Consider the following 24,154-nt stretch of genomic DNA (forward strand, 5'->3'; position numbering starts at 1 on the left):
TGCGCATGCGTAAATAAAAGGCGCTCATGACTCCTCCCCGCCTCCGGGTGGCGCTGTGGCAGGGGGCGTGTCTCCGTCGGGAGGCGTTCAAAAAAAAACCAACAGTCGAATGTGGTGGGGGGGGCGGGAGTAAGGTGTCAGACGTCTTCTGATTGACGTCGGTGTTGTCCAATCAGAAAGTCCAATCCGGAGAGCGGCCCGATTGAGCGGCCGGCCGGGCCCGGGCGCGCGCTCCTCGCAGCCAATCAGAAGGCGAGGGCTCGACAAAGAGGGCGGCAGGTGGATGTGGCGGTTATTCGCAGCGCTCTCGGTTGGGATGAAGGGGAGGTTTTACTACGCGGTGAGGGTCGGGAGGAGCCCCGGAGTGTATGCAACCTGGTGAGTGAGTGGGGAGGACCCGGCTGAGGCCGCCAGTGCGGGAAAGGTCTGCATCCTTGGCCTGTGCGGAGTTGGCTTGTCTCAACAACAACAACAACTTGTATTTATATAGTGCCTTTAACATAGTAAAACGTCCCAAGGTGCTGTGCAGGAGTACTTTAAGACAATACATTTGACACCGAGCCACATAAGGATAAATTAGGGCAGGTGACCAAAAGCTTGGTCAAAGAGGTTGGTTTTAAGCAGCGTCTCAAAGGAGAAACAGGGTTAACGTTTCAGGTCGATGACCCTTTGTCAGAACTGTAATGTTAACTCTGTTCCTCTCCCCACAGATGCTGCTGTCTGACCTGAGTATTTCCAGCATTTTCTTATCTAAGGGTACGGGTTAAGCCATTTAGGACAGATGAGGAGGAATTTCTTCACCCAGAGAGTGGTGAACCTGTGGAATTCTCTACCACAGAAGGCAGTTGAGGCCAAGTCATTAAATATATTCAAGTAGGAGTTAGATATATTTCTTAAGGCTAAAGGCATATGGGGAGAAGGCAGGGACAGGGTACTGAATTTGGATGATCAGCCATGATCTCATTGAATGGCGGAGCAGGCTCGAGGAGCCGAATGGCCTACTCCTGCTCCTATCGTCTATGTTTCTGTTTTTATTTCAGACTCCCGGTCATTTGTTTCCATTGGCTGGCATTTAATGCCCATCCCCAGTTGCCTTGATACAACTGAGTGACTTACTGGACGACATCACTGGGCAGCTGAGTCAAACATGTAATGGTGACAGATTTATTTCACGACAGCCCTCCCGCGCTGTAGCCCTAACCCGGCTGCGTGTCAATAGTCACTCCACTGTTTAAATGTTAAAAGAAAGACTTGCATTTATATAGCGCCTTTCACAACCACCAGACATCTCAAAGCACTTTACAGCCAATGAAGTACCTTTGGAGTGTAGTCACTGTGGTAACGTGGGAAACGCGGCAGTCAATTTGCGCACAGCAAGCTCCCTCAAACAGCAATGTGAAAATGACCAGATAATCTGTTTTTGCTATGTTGGTTGAGGGATAAATATTGGCCAGGACACCAGGGATAACTCCCCTGCTCTTCTTCGAAATAGTGCCATGGGGTCTTTTACGTCCTCCTGAGAGGGCCTCAGTTTAACATCTCACCCGAAAGATGTATGGAAGGTTAGGGTTTCACTGCTGCTGTATTCTGTTTCTTTATGACTCAACTGAGAAAATAAATTCAAAACAAAAGCCTTGCAGCACTCCATTCTCTTAGATCCAACCCTGACATTGTCATTAAACCCGCTGACAAGGGTGGTGCTGTTGTTGTTTGGCGCACTGACCTCTACCTAGCGGAAGCTGAACGCCAACTCTCCGACACCACCTCCTACCTCCACCTGGACCATGACCCCACTACCGAACATCAAACCACCGTTTCCAAGACTGTCACTGACCTCATCTCCTCTGGAGATCTTCCCCCCGCTGCCACCAACCTCATAGTTCCCCAACCCCGCACAGCCTGCTTCTACCTCCTTCCCAAGATCCACAAACAGGACTACCCTGGTAGACCCATCGTTTCAGCCTGTTCTTGTCCCACTGAACTTATCTCTTCCTATCTTGACACTATCTTTTCTCCCCTTGTCCAGTCTCTTCCCACCTACATCCGCGACTCTTCGGACGCCCTCCGCCACTTTAACAGTTTCCTGGCCCCAACCGCTTCCTTTTCACCATGGACGTACAATCCCTCTACACCTCCATCCCCCACCCGGATGGCCTGAGGGCGCTCCGCTTCTTCTTTGAACAGAGCCCCGACCAGTCCCCATCCACCACCACCCTCCTCCGCCTGGCTGAACTTGTTCTCACATTGAACAACTTCTCCTTTTAACTCCACTCATTTCCTCCAAATCAAAGGTGTTGCCATGGGTACCCGCATGGGTCCTAGCTATGCCTGCCTTTCGTGGGCTATGTGGAACAATCTTTGTTCCAGTCCTACTCTGGTCCCCTCCCTCACCTCTTTTTCTGATACATTGATGACTGTATTGGTGCCGTTTCCTGCTCTTGTCCCGAACTTGACAATTTCATTCACTTTGCCTCCAATTTCCACCCTTCCCTCACCTTCACGTGGTCCATCTCTGACTCTTCCTTTCCCTTCCTCGACTTCTCCATCTCCATCTCTGGGGATAGGTTATCGACCAATATCCACTACAAGCCCACTGACTCCCACAGCTACCTGGACTACACTTCCTCCCACCCCGCTTCCTGTAAGGACTCTATTCCATTCTCCCAGTTTCTCCGTCTCCGCCGTATCTGCTCCGACGATGCCACCTTCCACACCAGTGCTTCAGACATGTCTTCCTTTTTCCGCAACCGAGGATTCCCCTCTACCGTGATAGACACTGCCCTTGACCGTGTCCGTTCTATCTCCCGCACTTCTGCCCTCACCCCTGCCCCTCCCTCCCGGAACCACGATAGGGTTCCCCTTGTCCTCACCTTTCACCCCACCAGCCTCCACATTCAACGGATCATCCTCCGGCATTTCCGCTACCTCCAAAGTGATCCCACCACCAAACGTATCTTCCCCTCACCTCCCCTTTCAGCATTCCGCAGGGACCGCTCCCTCCGAGACACCCTAGTCCACTCCTCTATCACCCCTAACAGCCCTTCCCCTTCGCCTGGCACCTTCCCGTGCAAGCGGAGATGATGTAACACCTGCCCCTATACCTCCTCCCTTCCCACTGTCCAGGGCCCCAAACACCCCTTCCAGGTGAAACAGCGATTTACTTGTACTTCTCGCAATCTAGTATACTGTATTCGCTGCTCACGATGCAGTCACCTCTACATTGGGGAGACCAAACGCAGATTGGGTGACCGCTTTGCGGAACACCTCCGTTCAGTCCGTAAGGGTGACCCCGAGCTTCCGGTCGCCTGTCATATTAATTCAACGCTCCATTCCCACTCGGACCTCACCGTCCTCGGCCTCTTGTATTGTTCCACGGAAGCTCAACGTAAACTCGAGGAACAGCACCTCATCTTCCGATTAGGCACTCTGCAGCCTTCCGGACTCCATATCGAGTTCAAGAATTTCAGATCATAACCTCGGCCCCTATTTCATTTTTTCTTGTAATTTTTCCACTCCTTTCCCCCCCGTCCCCCCTTTCCTTTTGTTTCTCTCTCACACCTGGCAGCTACCTCTTGCCCTGCCAGTACACTTTACACCCAATCTCAGCCTATTACCATCTCGTCTAGCTTCTAATACCTTTTATTGTCTCTTTTTTACTTCTTTTGTTTCTTTTATTCTTTTGTCCGATCGCAGCCCTGCCTCCGATCTATCTTTTCTTTCCAGTTTTGAAGACGGGTTCGACCCGAAATGTCAACTCAAATTTCTGTCCACGGATGTTGCCTGACCTGCTGAGTTTTTCCAGCATTTTCTGTTGCCTTTATAATCCTTGTCGTGCTCCCTCCCATTTGTTTAATAGTGAAGGGTTATAACCCCCAACTGTGAGTGTGCATTCTTGCAACTTTTGAATGATTAAACTGTAACATTTTGTTCTGTTGTACAATTTGTGGTAAATATTTAGAAACCCCATCAGCCCTACTGAGATACTTTTCTTAGCCTAGCATTATAGATGCTATATTAAATCTAAAATGACAACATGCATAGAATAGCCAGTGAAGGTTGGTCGTGTATGGCATATAATCCAGTTAGTAACCAGTGTTACTTTTTTAATGACATTTTGGCTGTCAGTAGCCAATTTTATGCTCCTCAAATGAGGATGCCTGCACTGGGGGTCTGGAGTATTTTTCTACCCATTGTCGACTGCTCTTAACTCAGCGTGGGCAAGATATAGCAAAAGGTTTCTCTATAATGTCCAGAAAAATGCCCCTACCAGACCAGTTTGACATTCCATTTGACATGTACACTCTCCTTGTACAGGGCCTTGGTGAGACCATACCTTGAGTATTGTGTGCAGTTTTGGTTGCTTTATCTGAGGAAGGATGTTCTTGCCATGGAGGGAGTGCAGCGAAGATTCACCAGACTGATACCTGGGATGGCAGGAATGACGTATGAGGAGAGATTGGGTCGATTGGGCTTATATTCGCTAGAGTTTAGAAGAATGAGAGGGGATCTCATTGAAACTTACAAAATTCTAACAGGACTAGACAGACTAGATGCAGGAAGGATGTTCCTGATGGCGGGGGAGTCCAGAACCAGGGGTCACAGTCTAAAGATAAGGGGTAAGCCATTTAGGACAGAGATGAGGAGGAATTTCTTCACCCAGAGCGTGGTGAACCTGTGGAATTCTCTACCACAGAAGGCAGTTGAGGCCAATTCATTAAGTATATTCAAGAAGGAGTTAGATATATTTCTTAAGGCTATGGGGAGAAGGCAGGGACAGGGTACGGAGTTTGGATGATCAGCCATGATCGCATTGAATGGCGGAGCAGGCTCGAGGGGCCGAATGGCCTACTCCTGCTCCTATCTTCTATGTTTCTTATGGTCTGAGAGTGAAACTGCCGGTTCATTGCCTTTTTGGTAGTTTTGTGCAGTAGGCGTTATGCTGTTGTTTTAGACTGATCGGCACAGAAGCAGGAGAGGGTGTAATTATATCATGGGAATGGTCTCTGGCAGAGAAAGTTTATATTGAATTAAAATAATGCATCTAACCGGAGATACTTTGAATTAAAAAAAGCGAATTGATCTCCCATGTGCTGCAGGCAGTCCAGATCAAGTGCACTCTTCAAATGGAACGGGTTGGAAGGTGGAGAATAATTGGACTCGTGGGTGCAGATATAATTCAGTCTTTGTGTTTATATATTTCCACATTGATAAGGAAACTTGCTGAGCTGGAATTACACCCTCCTGCTACTGGCTGCACTGCAGCACCTACCCTGGCAGGATGGTGTCATTACAGCCTGAAAAGTTTACATAGGCAGTTTCCATTATACGGGTGGACAAAATTTATAATGGAAAAAAAGTTGTCGGGTAGTGCGTGCGGAAGTAAATATATTTTTTAGTATATTATAGATACAGACGGGGGTGTAATTTGTGCACTGTAATTTTTCTGTCCCCTTTAAGCTATAAGAAAGAGGACTATATTGCCATGAGTCTAGGATGAATTTTAATCAAAGTCCCAAAGGTGAGCAGATTGCTTTCTAATCCAGAGTGTTACCCAGCCCAGTGTGGATTGTTTTGATGCATTGGCTTTATCCCTGGCTTTTATCAATTAAGAATCAATGAATTTTATAAAATGATAAGGGGCATTATGTTCCTCACAAATGGTGCACTTTTTCCTCTTAGGGATGAATGTAAAGAACAAGTCGACAAATTTCCCTGTGCCAGTTTCAAGAAGTTTGCTACTGAAGAAGACGCACGGTCTTTTGTAGGTACTGCGGCTTCAAGTTCACAACCTGCCTCAAGTTCACAACCTGCCTCAACAGGTAAAGCTTATATATTCGATTATATATAACAAAGTGGGGTGACTTTTTAATAGAACAGCTACATTAAACACTGCAGAAGAAAGTTAGAAACTGGCATTAACCTTTCTTTGGATGAAGCATGGGGAATTAAATTTAAAATGGCTGAAATATATAGAAGAGTAAAGGCTTTGAAGGGGAAAAACTAATAGTGAGGAACTGGGAAGCATAATGAGATACTTAAATTTTTACTGGTCTGCAATCTCTATTTAACAGGGAAAATGTGGTCTGGAGAAGAGCTGGGGCAGCTGAGGTAGTGGGGGAGCACGGCGGTTGAGCAATACATGATTTTTAACCTTGTTTTAAATACAAGGACAGTTGGTTAGCAGACGATTGTGTTTTGTTTGTGTAACATATATCAGAAATTCTGCTGAAGATCCTGAATGTCATTGACATGATTCTATTGTACAGTGACTGTAAACTCGGGAGTGTGATGGTGGCACACAGAAAATTAACTTCACAGCAGGTTTTTAAAACACATTCTGCTTGCAGTACTCTGCGCCAAGCATGAACATTTTCAGATCAAGATATGATTCCACTGCAATTGGAATTCTGTTTGAAAATAGCTCGTCAAAGAAATTCTATCACCTGACTGACTAGCGCTTGAAATCTTTAAAACCTCAAAGGTGTCTCACTCTTGATATTTTTGACGACCTGCATATATTGGGAATCCTGCTGAGTAGTCCAAAACTTTTTAAAATTTCCTTCAGCTGCCTTCTCTGCAGTTGCATGCCAGCAGTTTGCTAATGAACATTGATGTATGTAAATGTTTAAAAGGATAAAATAAAGAAAGGAATGTTAATTGGCATAACAAATTACCAAAAGGAAGAAAATTTTCCCAACACTACATTGCTGAGGTAGTGGAAAGGGTGTCTGATGTCTTTGGAACCATACCCCAGCCAAAGTTGTGCCTTCAGGAGAGAATAGAAACAAATTCTTTCCAGTGGGCAACACCCAAATGGCCCCTGGTCCTTTCTCCAAATTGTCTGTGTCACCAAAGTATGTAGTTGGGTATTTTCTTGCATAGAATACAATAAAATATACAATAAGAACAGGAGTAGGCCATTCAGCCCCTCGAGCCTGTTCCACCATTCAATGAGATCATGGCTGATCTGTGACCTAACTCCATATACAGGAAACGTCGCGATATCCGGCACCGACGGGACCGAGCTGCTGCCGATCTATCAAAACTTCCGGATAGACCAGCGCTAATGTTGAAGGATACGGAGGTTTTCATCTCCGTATCTGACAACAAACACTGTTGCTTAGCAACAGCTTGTAAACACTCGGCCCGTACCTTGGAAGCGTCTCTGAAGCTGTTGCTAAGCTACAGAGACGCTTTCCAGAGCCTGACTGTTTAAAAAATAAATGCTAGGAGAAGAAAAAAAACCTAACCAAAACGGCTGCTGATTTCTGCCGTTAGATCGAGGTTTCCGGACATACAACCTCCGGATAAACCAAAGTTTCCTGTACCTGCCTTTGCCCTGTATCCTTTAATATTTTTGGTTAACAAAATTTGCGGAAGAGTGTTCCAAACTTCTACCACCACTTGTAGAAGTGTTTCCTAACTTCGCTCCTGAAAGATCTAGCTTTAATGTTGTTTAGGTTATGTCCCCTAGTCCTAGACTCCCCAAATAGCAGAAATAGCTTCTCTCTATTTACCATATCTGTTCCCCTTAATATCTTGAAAACTTTGATCAAACCACCCATAACTTTCTAAATTCCAGGGAACACAACCTTAGTGTGTGTAATCTCTCCTCGTAATTAAATCCCTGGAGTCCGGGTATCATTCTGGTAAACCTGCGCTGCACTCCCTCCGAGGCCAGTATATCCTTCCTAAGGTGTGGTGCCCAGAACTGCTCACAGTGCTCCAGGTGTGGTCTAACCAGGGTTTTGTACAGCTGCAGCATGACTTCTAACCCCTTGTATTCTAGTCCTCCAGATATAAAGGCCAGCATTCCATTAGCCTTTTTGATTATTTTCAGTACCTGTCCATGACATTATGTACATGGACCCCTACATTTATTTAGCCCTCCACTGGTTTTAGCTTTTCACTGTTTAGAAAGTACTCTGATCTATCCTTCAAAGTGGATGGCCTCGCACTTCCCTACATTGAAATTCATTTGCCACAGTTTTGCCCATTCACTTAATCTATTAATATCTTTGTAATTTTATGCTTCCATCTGCACTGCTTACAATGCTACCTATCTTTGTGTCATCGGCAAACTTGGATATGTGACTCCCTGTCCCCATCATCTAAGTCGTTAATAAATACAGTGATATTTATAAGATAGTTATGCAGATCAATTTAGTATGGCTGTTGAATGAACCCAGTTAGGATGTGCTTGGAACCCATTTGAATGAATGACCTAACATGCGTTGGTTGTAATCTACCAAAATTCCCTGGATTCTGGAGAGGTTCCAGCGGATTGGAAAACCGCAAATGTAACACCCCTATTCAAGAAAGGAGGGAGACAGAAAGCAGGAAACTGTACGCCAGTTAGCCTAACATCTGTCATTGGGAAAATGCTGGAATCCATTATTAAGGAAGTAGTAGCAGGACATTTAGAAAATCATAATACAATCAAACAGAGTCAACATGGTTTTATGAAAGGGAAATCGTGTTTGACAAATTTACTAGAGTTCTTTGAGGATGTAACGAGCAGGGTGGATAAAGGGGAACCAGTAGATGTAGTGTATTTGGATTTCCAAAAGGCATTCGATAAGGTGCCACATAAAAGGTTACTGCACAAGATAAGAGCTCACGGGGTTGGGGGTAATATTAGCATGGATAGAGGATTGGCTAACTAACAGAAAACAGAGAGTCGGGATAAATGGGTCATTTTCAGGTTGGTAATCAGTAACTAGTGGGGTGCCACAGGGATCAGTGCTGGGGCCTCAACTATTTACAATCTGTATCAATGACTTGGATGAAGGGACCGAGTGTACTGTAGCCAAATTTGCTGCTGATACAAAGATAGGTGGGAAAGCAAGTTGTGAGGAGGACACAGAGTCTGCAAAGGGATATAGATAGGTTAAGTGAGTGGGCAAAAATTTGGCAGATGGAGTATAATGTGGGAAAATGTGAAGTTAGCCACTTTGGTAGGAAAAATAAAATGGCAAAATATTATTTAAATTAAATGGAGAGAGACTACAGAATGCTGCGGTACAGAAGGATCTGGGGGACCTCGTACAGGAAACACAAAAAGTTAGCATGCAGGTACAGCAAGTAACTAGGAAGGCAAATGGAATGTTGGCCTTTATTACAAGGGGGATGGAGTATAAAAGTAGAGAAGTCTTGCTACAACTGTACAGGGCACTGGTGAGACCACACCTGGAGTACTGCGTACAGTTTTGGCCTCCTTATTTAAGGAGGGATAGACTTGCATTGGAGGCAGTTCAGAGAAGGTTCACCAGGTTGATTCCTGAGATGTAGGGGTTGTCTTATGAGGAAAGGTTGAGCAGGTTGGGCCTATACTCATTGGAGTTTAGAAGAATGAGAGGTGATCTTATTGAAACATATAAGATTCTGAGGGGGATTGACAGGGTGGATGCTGAGAGGATGTTTCCCCTAGTGGGGGAATCTAGAACGAGGGGGCATAGTTTCAGAATAAGGGGTCGCCCATTTAAGACGGAGATGAGGAGGAATTTCTTCTCTCAGAGGGTCGTGAATCTTTGGGATTCTCTACCCCAGAGAGCTGTGGAGGCGGAGTCATTGAATATATTCAAGGCGGAGATAGACAGATATTTGAGCTACAGGGGAGTCGAGGGTTATGGGCGGGAAAGTGGAGTTGAGGCCAAGATCAGATCAGCCATGATCTTACTGAATGGCCTACTCCTGCTCCTATTTCTCATGTTCTTATGGCCAGTTTTTCTTAACTAGTTTTAACCTAAATCTAGTAATAATTAAAAAAAAAATCTTATCAATTTTCCTCCTTCCCCCTTTCTGTAGGTGTTGACTCTTTGGTGGGGTATATTTCTATTGGTGGCCTCCACTACTTTACACAAGTGACTATTATTCATCATTGAGCTTTTGACAATGAATGATAGCAGTCTGTTTGGTCATGGGGACATCACAGCCCAGCTCAATGTCTATACATGCACAGCGGACAGCAGGGGTTGCTGAATAGCGACCAGAAATGTGAACCCTGGCTGATTTTTGTTTTTTCCCTCTTTTATCTCTTCCTGTCTCTAACACAAGGGCACTGAGGTAAACTTTAGTGCCACTTCTGTAACTGTAGCTGAAATCTTCTAACTTGAGTTTGGGGCTTCCCTGGTTTGGTCCATAATTATTTGGCGATCCAGTTCCATTCACCGATTGAGTGATGATAAAGTAGAGGTTGAGGCATAGGCAAATGTGCCAGATCCTGCTTCCTCTTCCTTAGGTCATCGTCCTGGAAACTGAAAACTCTTTGAGTACTTTCATCAGATGTGATAACATTCCTGAAACATGCACGGTCTCCAATTACAGGAAACTCTCGATTTACCAGCACCTAAATAACCGGAAATCTCTATTAACCGGCAAAATTCAGGAGTAGGTTCAGGTAAGTTTTACTTCATATTAGTGGCCGTTCCTGGACCTGTGGCCGTGTAACCGGGGTTCCTGCACCTGTTGCTATGCAACAGGGACGCCTGGATCTGTGGCTGGGGTTCCTGCACCTGTTGCTATGCAACAGGGACGCCTGGATCTGTGGCTGGGGTTCCTGCACCTGTTGCTAAGCAACAGGGAAGCCTGGATTTGTTGCTGTGTACGGGGCTCATACCTTTTACTATACCTCTCTGTAATCCGGACTTTTTGATAAACCGGCACCACGCCGGTCCCGTCGGTGCCGGATAAAAAAGAGTTTCCTGTAGTATTTCATGCCACCTCTTGTTAATTTCCTGAAACTTGTTTCTACTTTACAACCAAATCGTATCGTTGGAGAATCATATTTCTAAATCTGCATATTTTAATTCAGTTGCAAGAGAACTAATCATTTAAAACTTTTCTTTAGAATGTAGTGGCCGAAGCAAGTCTGCTGATGAGTCTAAACTCCAGAACTCTGGTGGGGGAAAACGTTCACACAAGTCATCTGATGCTGACGAGGAGCCGTGCACAAAACGGTTCAGAAGCACCAAGTTATTCAGTGACTCCGGAAAGAAGTTCACTTACGTGGGTAGGCAAAAGTACTGGCTTATTGTTCCTAATATGTAACCTAAAATATTCTGAATAAGACTTCAGTCTTTTATGTTAACAAGTCTAGATGCATTTGATGGTATGGTTCATTGTATACAGGATTATATGAGAGCTGTATTTTTAGTTGGCTTCGACTATTTAAGAACACAAAGATAAATATCCAAGGGAATAAATTAATTTTCAATTTCTTTTTAAGCACCTGGACATTGAAAATTACAGATTTTTTTGGTTAATGTACTTATTACCCCAGCTCCCTTCTTGGATTCCATTAATTGGAGCTTGTTTCAATATTTCTTGCTTAGGTTGTCAATGAATTACTTTGTCCAGTGCTCCTTGCTTTCCAGTGTTCTCTGAAGAAGATGAAAAACATTTGACTTGTTACTTTGCTGGCTAAATTATTTCAAACTTCAGTAATTTCCCCTTCATTGCCTGGAAAAAAAAAAAAAAAATCCAATCGGATGGACTTTCTGCGAAGCAGAAGGAAGCTGGCATTGAAAATGGATGGTGGGTTGTAGGCAAATGGAAAGAGTAAGCTTGGTGGATGTACCTAGAAGAAGAATATAAAATGAAATGGGAAATAGAGAAGAAAGGGGAAAAACAATAAAAATAATTTAGTGACCTTTTATATCTCTGTAGCTTCACTGTCATTGAGTGATTCTTGAGCCTTCTGTGTGTAACCTGGGAATAGAAAATTCTTCAGAGTTAACTGTTTCGTTTCCCTCTAAGAAGCTCAATATATATTAATGATCTAGACAAGGGAACTAGATGTAATATCTCCAAGTTTGCAGACGACACAAAGCTGGGTGGGCGTGTGTGCTGTGAGGAGAATGCCGAGAAACTCCAGGATGATTTGGACAGGTTTGGTGACTGGGCAGATGCATGGCAGATGCAATATTAATGTGAATAAATGCGAGGTTATCTACTTTGGTGGCAAAAACAGGAAGGCAGATTATTATCTGAACGGCAATAGATTGGGAGAAGCGGAAGTGCAACGAGACCTGGGTGTCCTTGTGCACCAGTCGCTGAAGGTAAGCATGCAGGTGCAGCAGGCGGTTAAGAAGGCAAATGGTATGTTGGCCTTCATAGCGAGAGGGTTCGAGTACAGGAGCAAGGATGTCTTGCTGCAGTTGTACAGGGCCTTGGTGAGACCACACCTTGTCTGCAGTTTTGGTCGCCTTATCTGAGGAAGGATGTTCTTGCCATGGAGAGAGTGCAGCGAAGATTCACCAGACTGATACCTGGGATGGCAGGAATGACGCATGAGGAGAGATTGGGTCAATTGGGCTTATACTCGCTGGAGTTTAGAAGAATGAGAGGGATCTCATTGAAATTTATAAAATTCTAACAGGACTGGACAGACTAGATGCAGGAAGGATGTTCCCGATGGCCGGGGAGTCCAGAACCAGGGGCCACAGTCTAAGGATAAGGGGTAAGCCATTTAGGACAGAGATGAGGAGGAATTTCTTCACCCAGAGAGTGGTGAACCTGTGGAATTCTCTACCACAGAAGGCAGTGGAGGCCAATTCATTAAATATATTCAAGAAGGAGTTGGATATATTTCTTAAGGCTAAAGGGATCAAGGGATATGGGGAGAAGGCAGGGACAGTGTACTGAATTTGGATGATCAGCCATGATCTCATTGACTGGCGGAGCAGGCTCGAGGGGCCAAATGGCCTACTCCTGCTACTATCTTCTATGTTTCAAATGCATTTTGCGTTGGTACGCAGTAGGTAGTAAGTTGTATCAAGAAGCTGACACTTGAGGATTGATTTGCCATTAACTGGACTAGCATGTTCATTGAGACAAGTACTGTGGCCACCATTTTCAACCGCGTAAAAAATGTTATAACAAAACTTAAGTTAAATGCTCTCTATTTTGAGGCTAATTCAACCCTTTTCATTTGGTATTCAATATCTGTGTGGCAGGTCAAATTATAAAGTGCAGTGTCTGCATTAAACACTGTATTGTAACCTCACTCGCCTATCAACCCTGTGCCCTCGCTCACCTACATTGGCTTCCGATCGCCTGGTGCCTCAAAATTAAAATTCTCATCCTCGTGCTTAAAGCTCTTCATTGCCTCAGCCCTCCTTATCTCTGTAACCTCCTCCAACTCTACAGCTCTTCCCTCCCACCGTTGGTGGCTGGGCTTTTAACCGCTGAGGTCCCATGCTGGGGAGTTCCTGCCCAAAACCCTTCCACCTCCCTCTCTTCCTTTAAGACCCTCCTTTTAAAAACCCACCTTTTTGATCAAGCTTTTGGCCACCCCATCTAATATTTCATTCTTTGGCTCAGCGTCCTTTTTTTTAATATTACACTTCCGTGAAGCACTTTGAGATGTTTTCTACATCAGCGGTCTAATTGCAAGTTGTTGTGGTACGGATTAGGTGCATGGTAAACTCGCTGGACTTCAGTTCAGGGATAAGTAGGGAAGTAATACCAGAGTGCAGCTAAATAATTATGACTTCCTTTGGTTTGAAAATATGAACTGTTTTCAGAGTTCAACTGCACATTGGCTGTAAGAATTTGTTTAAGGGATTCCTTCATTTATAATACTGATCTGTTCTTCAGGCGTCATTGTTGTGAACAAGATCCATGTGTTTCTGCTTCTTTGTTCAGGAGATGCTGTTGCAGTTTACACAGATGGCTGTTGTTCAGGTAATGGGAAGAACCGAGCTCGAGCTGGAATCGGGGTGTACTGGGGACCTGGTCATTCCTTGTAAGTAATGGGATTTGTTTTCAATTTGAAAAGATATCAAAAATTCACTTCAAAAACAATCACTTGAAATTGTAATGATTTGTAAGTGAACATTTTGTTACTATGCTTGTTTTTCCATTGTGTAGGTTCTCCACTATAATCAGGCAGTTTTAAAATGAGTGTTTGACCTGCTGGGATAAATTTTATTATAACAACTTTGGTTTAGCTATGACAGCCAACTTTAATTGCTAGTCCCTGCCCCAGTCTTGACACATCTTGGGGCTTTCTACAATAGCGATGATAGATCCTGGTATGACCCCCCCCTCCAACAGTGCTTCCAGGCCAGCGACTGCCCCCCCCCCCCCCCCCCCCTCCCCTGCAGTGCTGCCAAAACTGGGACACCTCATACCTCACACCTGAGATAACATTAAATACAGGAAACTTTGTGCTATCCGGCACCCACGGGACCGAGCTGCTGCCGTACTCTCCAGAGTTAATGTTGAGAGATACGGAGATTCTTATCTCCGTATTTGACAACAAACACTGTTGCTTAGCAACAGCTTCTAAACATTCAGGTGTGGCCCTAAAGCTCTGTAGCTGAAGCTGTTGCTATAGCTACAGACCTTGCACAGCTTGACTGTTCAAACAAAGCCAAAAAAAACAAACAAAAAGAATAAAAAACGGCTGCTGATTTTTGCCGGTGGCTCCAGATTGCCGGATAGCTCACCTCCGGATAGCACAAAGTTTCCTGTATATAGTTAAAAGAATGTACGTTAATGACTTGGGATTTTCAGTGAAATTGGCCGAATCATGAAATTCAATCCCAAAAACACCTGTAAGGATCCTGATGTGCCAGGTAATAACAGAATTTGACTTAGTCACTTTAAGACATTATTGATAAATTTAGGCTACATGGTATTGCATTCCTATTGTTACAAAGCCCCATATCCTCGGACTCACCGACTCCCCATGAGCAATGCCACGGTCTATCTGATTGTGATGTAAAATAAATAGCAACCGAGTCATTAAGGCAGAGTGTTAGAACACCATTGTACTGTGGAATTATGGGACTTAACTGGTGCTAACAATTCCCCAACATTCCAGAGTTCCCCAGGTTTAACTACCTTTTAGTGATGCAGCACTGAGTGAAGGCTTCCTTGGGGTTCTTTTGGGCACCTTCTTGGAGCTCTCGTAGTATGGGTGATGCCATGCAAATATAGGACAGATGGGGGGGAAAGGGGGATAAAATAACTTGAAAGGCATTACCCTCTCCAGAACAAACCCGAAGTTTGCTACGTGTTCTGATGCATTCTGAATGCAAAGCCAAGTGATGATCTGCAATATCTCCTGTCACCCATTTCACTATTCCAAAATCCTGTGACTCATAAGCCTTTTCCTGCCCCCCCCCCTCCCCATGGGAAAAGTGCTCCACTTTCCCATGGTAATGTAACAGAGATCAATAATTTGGTATTGTGGGGAATTTTTAAATTTTATTTACAGTGTTCTTTTTACTGTTAATTTTTTAACTTTTTTCTCAGAAATCTAAGTGAGAGACTTTCAGGAAGACAGACCAACCAAAGGGCAGAAATAGTTGTAAGTATTTTGTATGTAAAAATATACCCAAAATGTTGATGTGTTGTCTGTGCACAAAAAAGTGTACACAAGTTTTTATTAAGCGATATGCATCTGTTCTGTTTTAATAACTTTTGTTGATGACTGAACAGTCCTCAGACTACTTCTTAACCACGACATACAAACTGGAATTTGTAAAACCTGCACTGCTGTCAAACATTTCTTTACTAGCAATATTTGAACTAAAAGTTACCATAGTTGTTTGTTATATTTATATTAATGTTTTTCTTCACATTAGGCAGCTTGTCGGGCAATTGAGCAGGCAAAGGAACGCGATATTGAAAAACTGGTTATTTTCACAGACAGCATGTTTACAATTAATGGTGAGTAGCTTGAATCTAAAGAATGATCGACAGAGTTTTATTATAAGAACATAAGAAATAAGAGCAGGAGTCGGCCATTCGGCCCCTCGAGCCTGTTCCGCCATTCAATGAGATCATGGCTGATCATCGATCTCTGCTCCGCTTTCCTGCCCGATCTCCATACCCCTTGATTTCCCCATGAGTTCAAAAATCTATCTATCTCAACCTTGAATATACTCAAAGACTGAGCATTCACAGCCCTCTGGGGCACAGAATTCCAAAGATTCACAACCCTCTGAGTGAAGAAATTCCTCATCTCGATGGCCTACCCCTTATCCTGAGACTATGCCCCCTAGTTCTAGACACTCCAGCCAGGGGAAACAACCTCTCGGCATCTACCCTGTCAATCCCCTTCAGAATCTTGTATGTTTCAATGAGATCACCTCTCATTCTTCTAAATTCCAGAGAGTATAGGCCCATTCTACACAATCTCTCATCATAGGACAGTCCTCTCATCCCAGGAATCAATCTAGTGAACCTTCGTTGCTCCGCCTCCAAGGCAAGTATATCCTTCCTTAGATAAGGAGACTAAAACTGTGCACAGTACTCCAGGTGTGGTCTCACCAAGGCCCTGTACAATTGTAGCAAGACTTCCTTACTCTTATACTCCAACCCCCTTGCAATAAAGGCCAACATGCCATTTGCCTTCCTTATTGCTTGCTGTACCTGCATGCTAGCTTTCTGTGTTTCTTGCACGAGGACACCTAAATCTCTCTGAACACCAACATTTGAAAGTTTCTCACCATTTAAAAAATATTCTGTTTTTCTATTCTTCTTACCAAAGTGAGTAACCTCACATTTCCCTACATCATACTCCATCTGCCACCTTACTGCCCACTCACTTAGTCTGTCTATATCCCTTTGCAGACTCTGTGTTCTCCTCACAGCTTACTGACTCACCTAGCTTTGTATCAAAAACAAACTTGGATACATTACACTCAGCCCCTTCATCTAGGTCATTAATATAGATTGTAAATAGCTGAGGCCCCAACACTGATCCTTGCGGCACCCCACTAGTTACAGCCTGCCAACCTGAAAAAAATCTGTTTATCCCTACTCTCTGTTTTCTGTCTGTTAACCAATCTTCTATCCATGCTACTATATTACTCCCAACCCCATGAGCCCTGATCTTGTGCAATAACCTTTTATGTGGCACCTTATCGAATGCTGTACAAGTATGTATGTGGGGTATTTAAGGTGAGCATAAAGTTAAGCTGTGAACTTTATTGCATTTATAAAGTTACCAAGTATTTTTTAAAAAAAAATTTCTTCTTTCTCTCCCTGTCTCTTAAAAGCCCCCCCACACTTTACCTTGGTGGCCATTCTTCATGTGTCAGCCTGCACACCGTGTCAGCTGCTCACTGTTGGGGAACATCGTCTAGTAAGCACATGCAATTTCCAGCAGTCACTGGATGGTGACCAGGAATGAGAATGTGGGTCATTTTTTCCTTTCACTGATACAGGTGGCTGAGGTTCCTTGCTTCCCTTCTATCACCCTGGTCTAAAGCAGCTACTCAGCACAGACTGGGATCAAACCCAAGATCTGTCTGATCTACATGTTCTTGTACACATTTAGCTGCTGAGGAGTACTATCATTTTTTTAAACCAACTACAGTATTGGTGCTCTGGATCTACGCTATCCTATTTTAATCACAGACTGCAGTTAGTTTTTGTTATTACATTCATATAACGCAGCTCGAAAGTGGCCTTGATCAGCACCCCATCCACGAGCTTAAACATTCAACCACCGGCATATCGCGGCTGCAGTGTGTGCTGTCTACAAGATGCACTGCAGCAAGTCGCCAAGGCTTCTTCGGCAGCACCTCCCAAACCAACAATCTCCACCACGTAGAAGAATAAGGACAGCAGTTGCATGGGAACACCATCACCTCTAAGTTGCACTCAATCCTGACTTGGACATGTATTGCCGTTCCTTCACAGTCACTGGGTCAAAATTCTGGCACTCCCTACCTAACAGCCCTGCTAGGAGCACCTTCACCACACCGACTGCAGTGGTTCAAGAAGAGCGGCTCACCACCACCTTTCTTGGGCCAACCAGGGATGGGCAATAAATGCCAGCCTAGCCAGCGATGCCCCCATCACGAGATTGTATACTTCAAAAAAAAAAGTCAGTTTCTGCTTCTGATTACTATTCAGTGATTTCTGCTGGGAAATGCGTTTTTGTAGATCAGGATCATGCTCTGCCCCCCACGCTGTCGAATGGCCTGCTGACGCTCACTGTACTGGCTCACATTTTTGACTTGCTGAGATGACCGGGAAGAGTAATGTGAGGCTGTGCATTTTAGATTATATTGGTGCAAAGGATTGGTTTCCGAATTGGCTGCTGCGTTACCTACATTACAACAGTGACTACACTTCAAAAGTACTTCATTGGCTGTAAAGTGCTGTGGGACGTCCTGAGGTTGTGAAAGGTGCTATAGAAATGCAAGTTCGTTCTTTCTTTATCAAACAGGTATCACAAAGTGGATCAAATCTTGGAAGAGTAATGGCTGGAAGCCTAGTTCTGGAGGATCAGTAATCAACAAAGAGGAGTTTGAAAGACTTGACAAATTGACCTCCGGTATAAATGTTGAATGGGTACGCAACTTTTTTTTTTCGTGAACAAACTCCAAGAAAAAACAATTCGGAATTAATTCTGTGTTCCTATTATCCTCAGCTCTGGTGGGGGGGGGGGGGGGGGTGTGTGTTAATAAAAGTCCACCAAACTGACCATAAATTCTCTAACAGTATGAACTGTAGTTGCTAAATGACCCATACACCGGCCCTGAGTGCGGTCAGAGGCTTTCCACAGGGAAATGCCTCCGATCCGCAAATAAAATGCCCGTGTACCTGGTGGTCCGGGAGGTATGGAGACTCGCGGTCCTGGGCCTCTCCGGGTACCCGCGGGTAGATGCCCGATATCCCACGGGTGCACGAGGTTCGCAAGCACCCTTGGGATCACGTGGGCCGGCCCAACCAATAAAAGAAGGGGATCCCCATTCATACTTATGGGGATTCCGTATGTACGGAAACCCCCTAAGCATGAATGGGAATACCCAAAAAATACATCTACATGTCAAATTTTTAAAAAATTACATCTTTAAAATTAGTTAAAATGCCATTTAATTCAATATTTAAAACAAATTAAAAAAAATAAAAAATTTAAATGTTTTAAAGGGGCTAAAAATAAACTTACCTTAATGTACAGGTTTTTTAATGTATAAATGATAATTTGTTTTGTGTTTTATTTTTTAACTCTTGCGCTGGTAAAAGCAGGCCTTGTGCCTGCAGGCGTAAGAATTTCACGGTCATTCGCTGGGCAGAAGTTACCGCCTGCAGATGCCCTTTTCCTTGGGGATGCGTTGGATCTGTCAAGAAGATTCGGGTTTTGCGCATGCGCTTTGTGACGTAAGAAACCTACTAGGCACTTGGTCTAAGCGTTAAACAAAGCTTTAACCAACTGTTTTACAAAATAAGGTCTAGTTGTGTCCTTCACTAGTTCCTGTTAAGAATCCCCTGCGCAAGCTCTGGCCCGTGCCTGAGTATTTATACTCTCCCTGGACGTTGCCACCCGCAGGCCGCTCAGTATTATTTCATAAGTCTTTCTTTCATGAATGACTGATTCATGTCACTTTGTATGCCTAAACCCAGAACTTGCGTGGCCCTGACGGAGGGAATGCGCCCATAGAGGCCTGCAAATTACGGCCCACTATATTTTTTATATTGTGTGTTAATTTACAAGGAGAAGTACTAAAGATTACTTATTGCTTAAATTTTTTTCAATTGAATCCTGTGTGACCTCGATGAGCTCTCGATCCAGAAAACCAATGTCAGGTAATGGATGATGAAAGGCTTTTAAAACTGAAGTTTTGCCACCTCAGATCCTCTGGATAGTTGCTGCTTCTATTTCCAGAAGCATACAGCTATGACCATTTAATATACTATGTATTCTGACTATAATTTAAATGTTCTCTAAGTGTGTGCGCCTATTGTTTGGGGATTTCCAAAATCTCTGAAAACCAGCTAATGAACAACTAATGGAGATTCAGTTGGTCCAAAATTTATGCAAGATTTATCACAACTCTTTCACATAGCTACTACAGGAAACTCTTTTTTATCCGGGACCGGCGTGGTACCGGTTTATCAAAAAGTCCGATTACAGAGAGGTATAGTTTAAAAGGTACGAGAGCTCCGTACACAGCAACAAATCCAGGCTTCCCTGTTGCTTAGCAACAGGTGCAAGAACCCCGGCCACAGACCAAGCGTCCCTGTTGCTTAGCAACAAGTGCACGAACCCCGATTACACAGCCACAGATCCAGGAACAGCCACTAGAAACTTTGGTTTATCCGGAGGTTGTATGTCCGGAAACCTCGATCTACTGGCAGAAATCAGGAGCCGTTTTGTTAGGTTTTTTTTCTTCTCGTGGCTTTGTTTTCAACAGTCGGGCTCTGGAAAGTCTCTCTGAAGCTGTTGCTAAGCTACAGAGACGCTTCCAAGGTATGGGCCGACTGTTTACAAGCTGTTGCCAAGCAACAGTGTTTGTTGTCAGATACGGAGATGAAAACCTCTGTATGCTTCAACATTAACGCTGGTATGTCCGGCAGTTTTGATAGATCGGCAACAGCTCGGTCCCGTCGGTGCCGGATATAACAAAGTTTCCTGTAATATGAAGTAAAACTTACCTGAACCTACTCCTGAATTTTGCCGGTTAACAGAGATTTCCGGTTATTTAGGTGCCGGTAAATCGAGAGTTTCCTGTAGTTGGTTACCTGTTGCTCATTGGCAAATAAAATAAACAGTCCCTCTTTCCTTGTAACTGTCTCTTTTGTCACATTTTCTGATCTCTTGTCTCCCTATCTTTCTCAGCTCCCTCTTTTTTCCTTCTCCCTCTGTATGCTTGTTTTTGTATCTCTCTCTCTATATGTCTGACTTGCTCACTCCCTTTCCTTTCTGTACATCCTTCCTGGTTGCTGTCTTTTCATTTTAACCACTCTGTGTGCTTCTCGCTGTTTTTCTTTGATTTTTTTTTTCCTGCTTGTGTCTCCATTCTTTTCACCTCCCGTGGGAACAGAGCAGACATGAGGTTCTAGTCCTCTACTTGGAGAAACTAGAGCAAGGAAAGGAGGTTTATGTATCATGTTTTATGTCCCAACCCCTAGTCCTCCCCCCCCCCCCTGCTCCATTACAGATAAGCCACAGATCTTTCAAACCCCCACCTGCCCGCACTACCTTCCACTCTGGGCGTAAACAAGCCGAAAAGATGGGACTGAGGGAGTGAAGGGAAGATGAGACTGGCAGGCAGGGAACTCATGGTATTAAGTAGGTTTAATTAAATATTTTTGCTGTTATTTTTACGATGTCAGTATTGGGGCTTCAGCTATCTGTATTAGTGGCTGGGTGAAGGTGCACTTTCCCATCACCACATCCCTAGACTCCCTGCTTGATGCATTTTGGACAAAAGGTGATGGAGGTGCCAGAGTCAGGGGGTGGGGGGTGGTGGTAACAGCTAAATCTGGGTCGACCGTATGAGGCAACCAGTTGGCCATACACAAAGCGGTGAGGTGCTTGATCTCTGGGGGCGTGTGATAAAATGTTCAAATGACTAGAACATACCAATGAAATACCAGACTGGGCAAATGTCTCTGTTTTTTATGTTTAAAATAAAAATGAGTGTCTACTTGTTGTAATGCACCTTTCTACCTACTTTGCAGATGCATGTGCCAGGTCATGCTGGTTTCGCCGGAAACGAAGCGGCAGACAGTCTAGCGAAGGATGGAGCCACCAAGCCGCCATGTTAACGAGCACCGATAAAAATGTACTTTCCAGTTCACAAGGATGCAAGTCTGAAGTGTGTATATCAAACTCGTGCAAAGCAAACTTTATTTAATCATCTGCTGTTTTTTGTACAGCTTCCCTTCACTGGCTCAAACAGTGCTGCCTATTAGGGGTAATCTTCCAACTCCATGCTACTGGTGGAGAGCCTCTTCCACTGCCATATTGTATATTGGGAATTCATGTGTATGTGTTGGACATGATTTTCTAGCCATTTTTATTCAAAATTGTCAATCGCATATACCTGAATTTCCAATATGCACGGCTAGTGGGCGAGCTTACTGCCAGTAATGCAAAGTTGAAAGTGTGGGTTTTATTTTAAATGAGGATAGCACACTTACTTTCTCAATCACTCTGAGCTGCGTGGAATCTGCAACCAAGAGGCATTCTGTCAACTTTCGCCGAGGCTTGCACTGCTCATTTGAGCTGGTTGCAGAAAAGCAAACATTTAGGGAATATATTTTTCTCCTCTTCCCAATCCCTACTGTGTCTGCATTTCCCTGTGGTGTCTGGGCTCCACATCAGCATGACTGAGCTATCCAACTTTGCAGCATTGGGGATTTGAGTCCGTTTGTCTCCCTTCCTTTTTCCCCTCATTACCACAATGCAGCATATTGGTATTCCCAACACGTTATGTTAGTGCTGCAAGTCAAAGTGTACCTTATAGTTGTAATGGGTTTTCATACACTGGCATGAGAACCACTTGCATTTAAATATTTTAACTACTTTTGTTGTACATAGTGTTGATAAACAGAATTTGTTTTGCTTTTTAATTTGGATCAGTGTATGAGGTTCCAGTCTAAATTTAGGTTGTTTCTTCAATGTTCAGATACACATTTTTGCCTCCTGTTTTTGATTTTTTTTTTGTGATCATTTAAATCGAATTGTTCTAGTTTTAGAAGATCTGTTTTGATGCAGTACATGCAAATGAGCCCAGGCACAAACCGGTTGATGAGCTGACTGTTGATTTAGTGTGTAAAATAGATTATTACAATATATAGAAACCAACTAGGACAGGGAAAAAGTCACTTTAGAATTAACCTATTTTGTACATGGGTTGGTCGTTTAGTTTGTAAAACTAAAATCATATTAAATAAATTTTCTTCTACTTTTTGTAGATTTTAGGGTGTTTTTGCTTTCTTTATTCAAGAATCTAATAACACATGGGGAGTCTCTGAGACACCCAACTAGTTCATTTTTTATGGCGTAGCCTACCCCATGGAGGCGACGTTCTTCTTCAGGTTTGCCTTTCCAGAAGAAGGTGTAGCCACCACCTTGCTCCTTGTGCTGGCCTTCCCCTGCCCACCGGGTCTCACTTAGGGTGGCGATGTCTATGTCGAAACGTCTGAGCTCCCGGGCAACAATAGCAGTACGGCGTTCCGGTCTGTCACTGTTGGGGTTGTCCATGAGGGTCCTGACGTTCCAGGTCCCGAACTTCATTTTAAAGGGCGGTAAGATGCCTGTGCATGAATTCTTTTAACGTGGGGTGACCGTTGCACACCAGCTACCACACGGGGCTTGACAGAGCAAGGTCTTGGTCCAATGGCAAGGGGATCCAAGACGATTGGAGACCAGACTCTGCTACATCGGCCTAGCATACACACACAAACATACTGCTACTGTCCTCCTCCCTCCTTCCCGCAGGTCCTCTCTGGCTGGGTTTTGTAGGATGCATTGTGGTCCTCCCGACCTTGCTGTTGGCCCGTGCCGCAACTTCCCTGAGCCACGACCCCGCTGCTGGTCCACGCTGCGCCACTCCTGGGCCTTGAACTCGCTGCTGAGCTCGTCCTCGCTCCTGGGTCCCGGCCTCGGACATGGATGATGTTTTCTCTCTCCGCATCAAATTAGCACTGATGCTCTCGCGATCCCTGGGCCCAAGCTCCACTCGCGATCCACTAGTCACTAGATCACTAGTCCACTGGAGAAGCGTAGTCTTGATGGCAGAGGTCTGGGAATTTGGAAACTAAGTTTAAGTGAAGAGCCAGTGCTCACCGATGAGAACAAAGAACAGGCACGGTCAGGGGAAGGGCAGTGGGCTCAGGTAACTTTAACCTTGCAGCTTGAACTTGCAGTTAGGGATAAAATGCACCCACTATTAGAGCCAGGGGAACTTAAACAGCAGAAGAGAGGAGACTGGGGGAGAAAGAGCAAAGGAGCTCCCTAGGGAGCTGCCAGCCCAGGAGCCATCTTGTCTTATAGCCTGGCATGAGGTTGAAAAGGCCATCTGACAACTGAAGAACAAGAAGGCCTCAGGAGCAGAAGGAATCCCTGCCGAGGCACTAAAGCATAGCGGAGAAGCACTACTGGCACAAATTCATGAACTCATTTATCTGGAAGGAGGAGAGCATGCCAGGGGATCTCAGTCGCCGTAATTGTGACCATCTTCAAGAAAGGGGACAAGTACGATTGTGGTAATTACAGAGGAGTTTCCCTGCTGTCTGCCACAGGGAAAGTCATCGCAAGAATCCTCCTCAATCGCCTTCTCCCAGTGGCTGAAGAGCTCCTCCCAGAGTCGCAATGCGGATTCTGCCCACTAAGGGGCTCTCGCCGTGTCGGAGCTCCGAGTAAAGCGCTTGTTTTGGGAGTCTCTTATCAAGGCGT

General features: G+C 44.4%; 1 protein-coding gene across 1 annotated transcript; it reads left to right on the forward strand.

Moving 5' to 3' along the window:
• Positions 1-217: 217 nt before the first annotated feature.
• On the forward strand, positions 218-22,670 carry rnaseh1 (ribonuclease H1). Its single transcript, XM_085996400.1, has 8 exons — positions 218-378; positions 5,680-5,819; positions 10,850-11,011; positions 13,648-13,747; positions 15,265-15,319; positions 15,597-15,681; positions 18,194-18,318; positions 21,433-22,670. The coding sequence occupies exons 1-8, from the start codon at positions 284-286 to the stop codon at positions 21,517-21,519; spliced, it is 849 nt and encodes a 282-aa protein (XP_085852526.1). The 5' UTR covers positions 218-283; the 3' UTR covers positions 21,520-22,670.
• Positions 22,671-24,154: the final 1,484 nt, after the last annotated feature.

Source organism: Somniosus microcephalus, chromosome 9 (assembly GCF_052327205.1).
Source record: "Somniosus microcephalus isolate GS21.2 chromosome 9, FLI_Smic_1.0, whole genome shotgun sequence".
Taxonomy (NCBI): domain Eukaryota; kingdom Metazoa; phylum Chordata; class Chondrichthyes; order Squaliformes; family Somniosidae; genus Somniosus; species Somniosus microcephalus.

What these genes read in the sequence shown, in the direction of transcription:
- rnaseh1 (XM_085996400.1), top strand. Translation starts at nt 284, where the DNA reads ATGTGGCGGTTATTCGCAGCGCTCTCGGTTGGGATGAAGGGGAGGTTT. An exon ending in TTCACAACCTGCCTCAACAG is followed by an intron (nt 5,820 to 10,849) that starts GTAAAGCTTATA and finishes ACTTTTCTTTAG; the next exon opens with AATGTAGTGGCCGAAGCAAG. An exon ending in CCGGTATAAATGTTGAATGG is followed by an intron (nt 18,319 to 21,432) that starts GTACGCAACTTT and finishes CCTACTTTGCAG; the next exon opens with ATGCATGTGCCAGGTCATGC.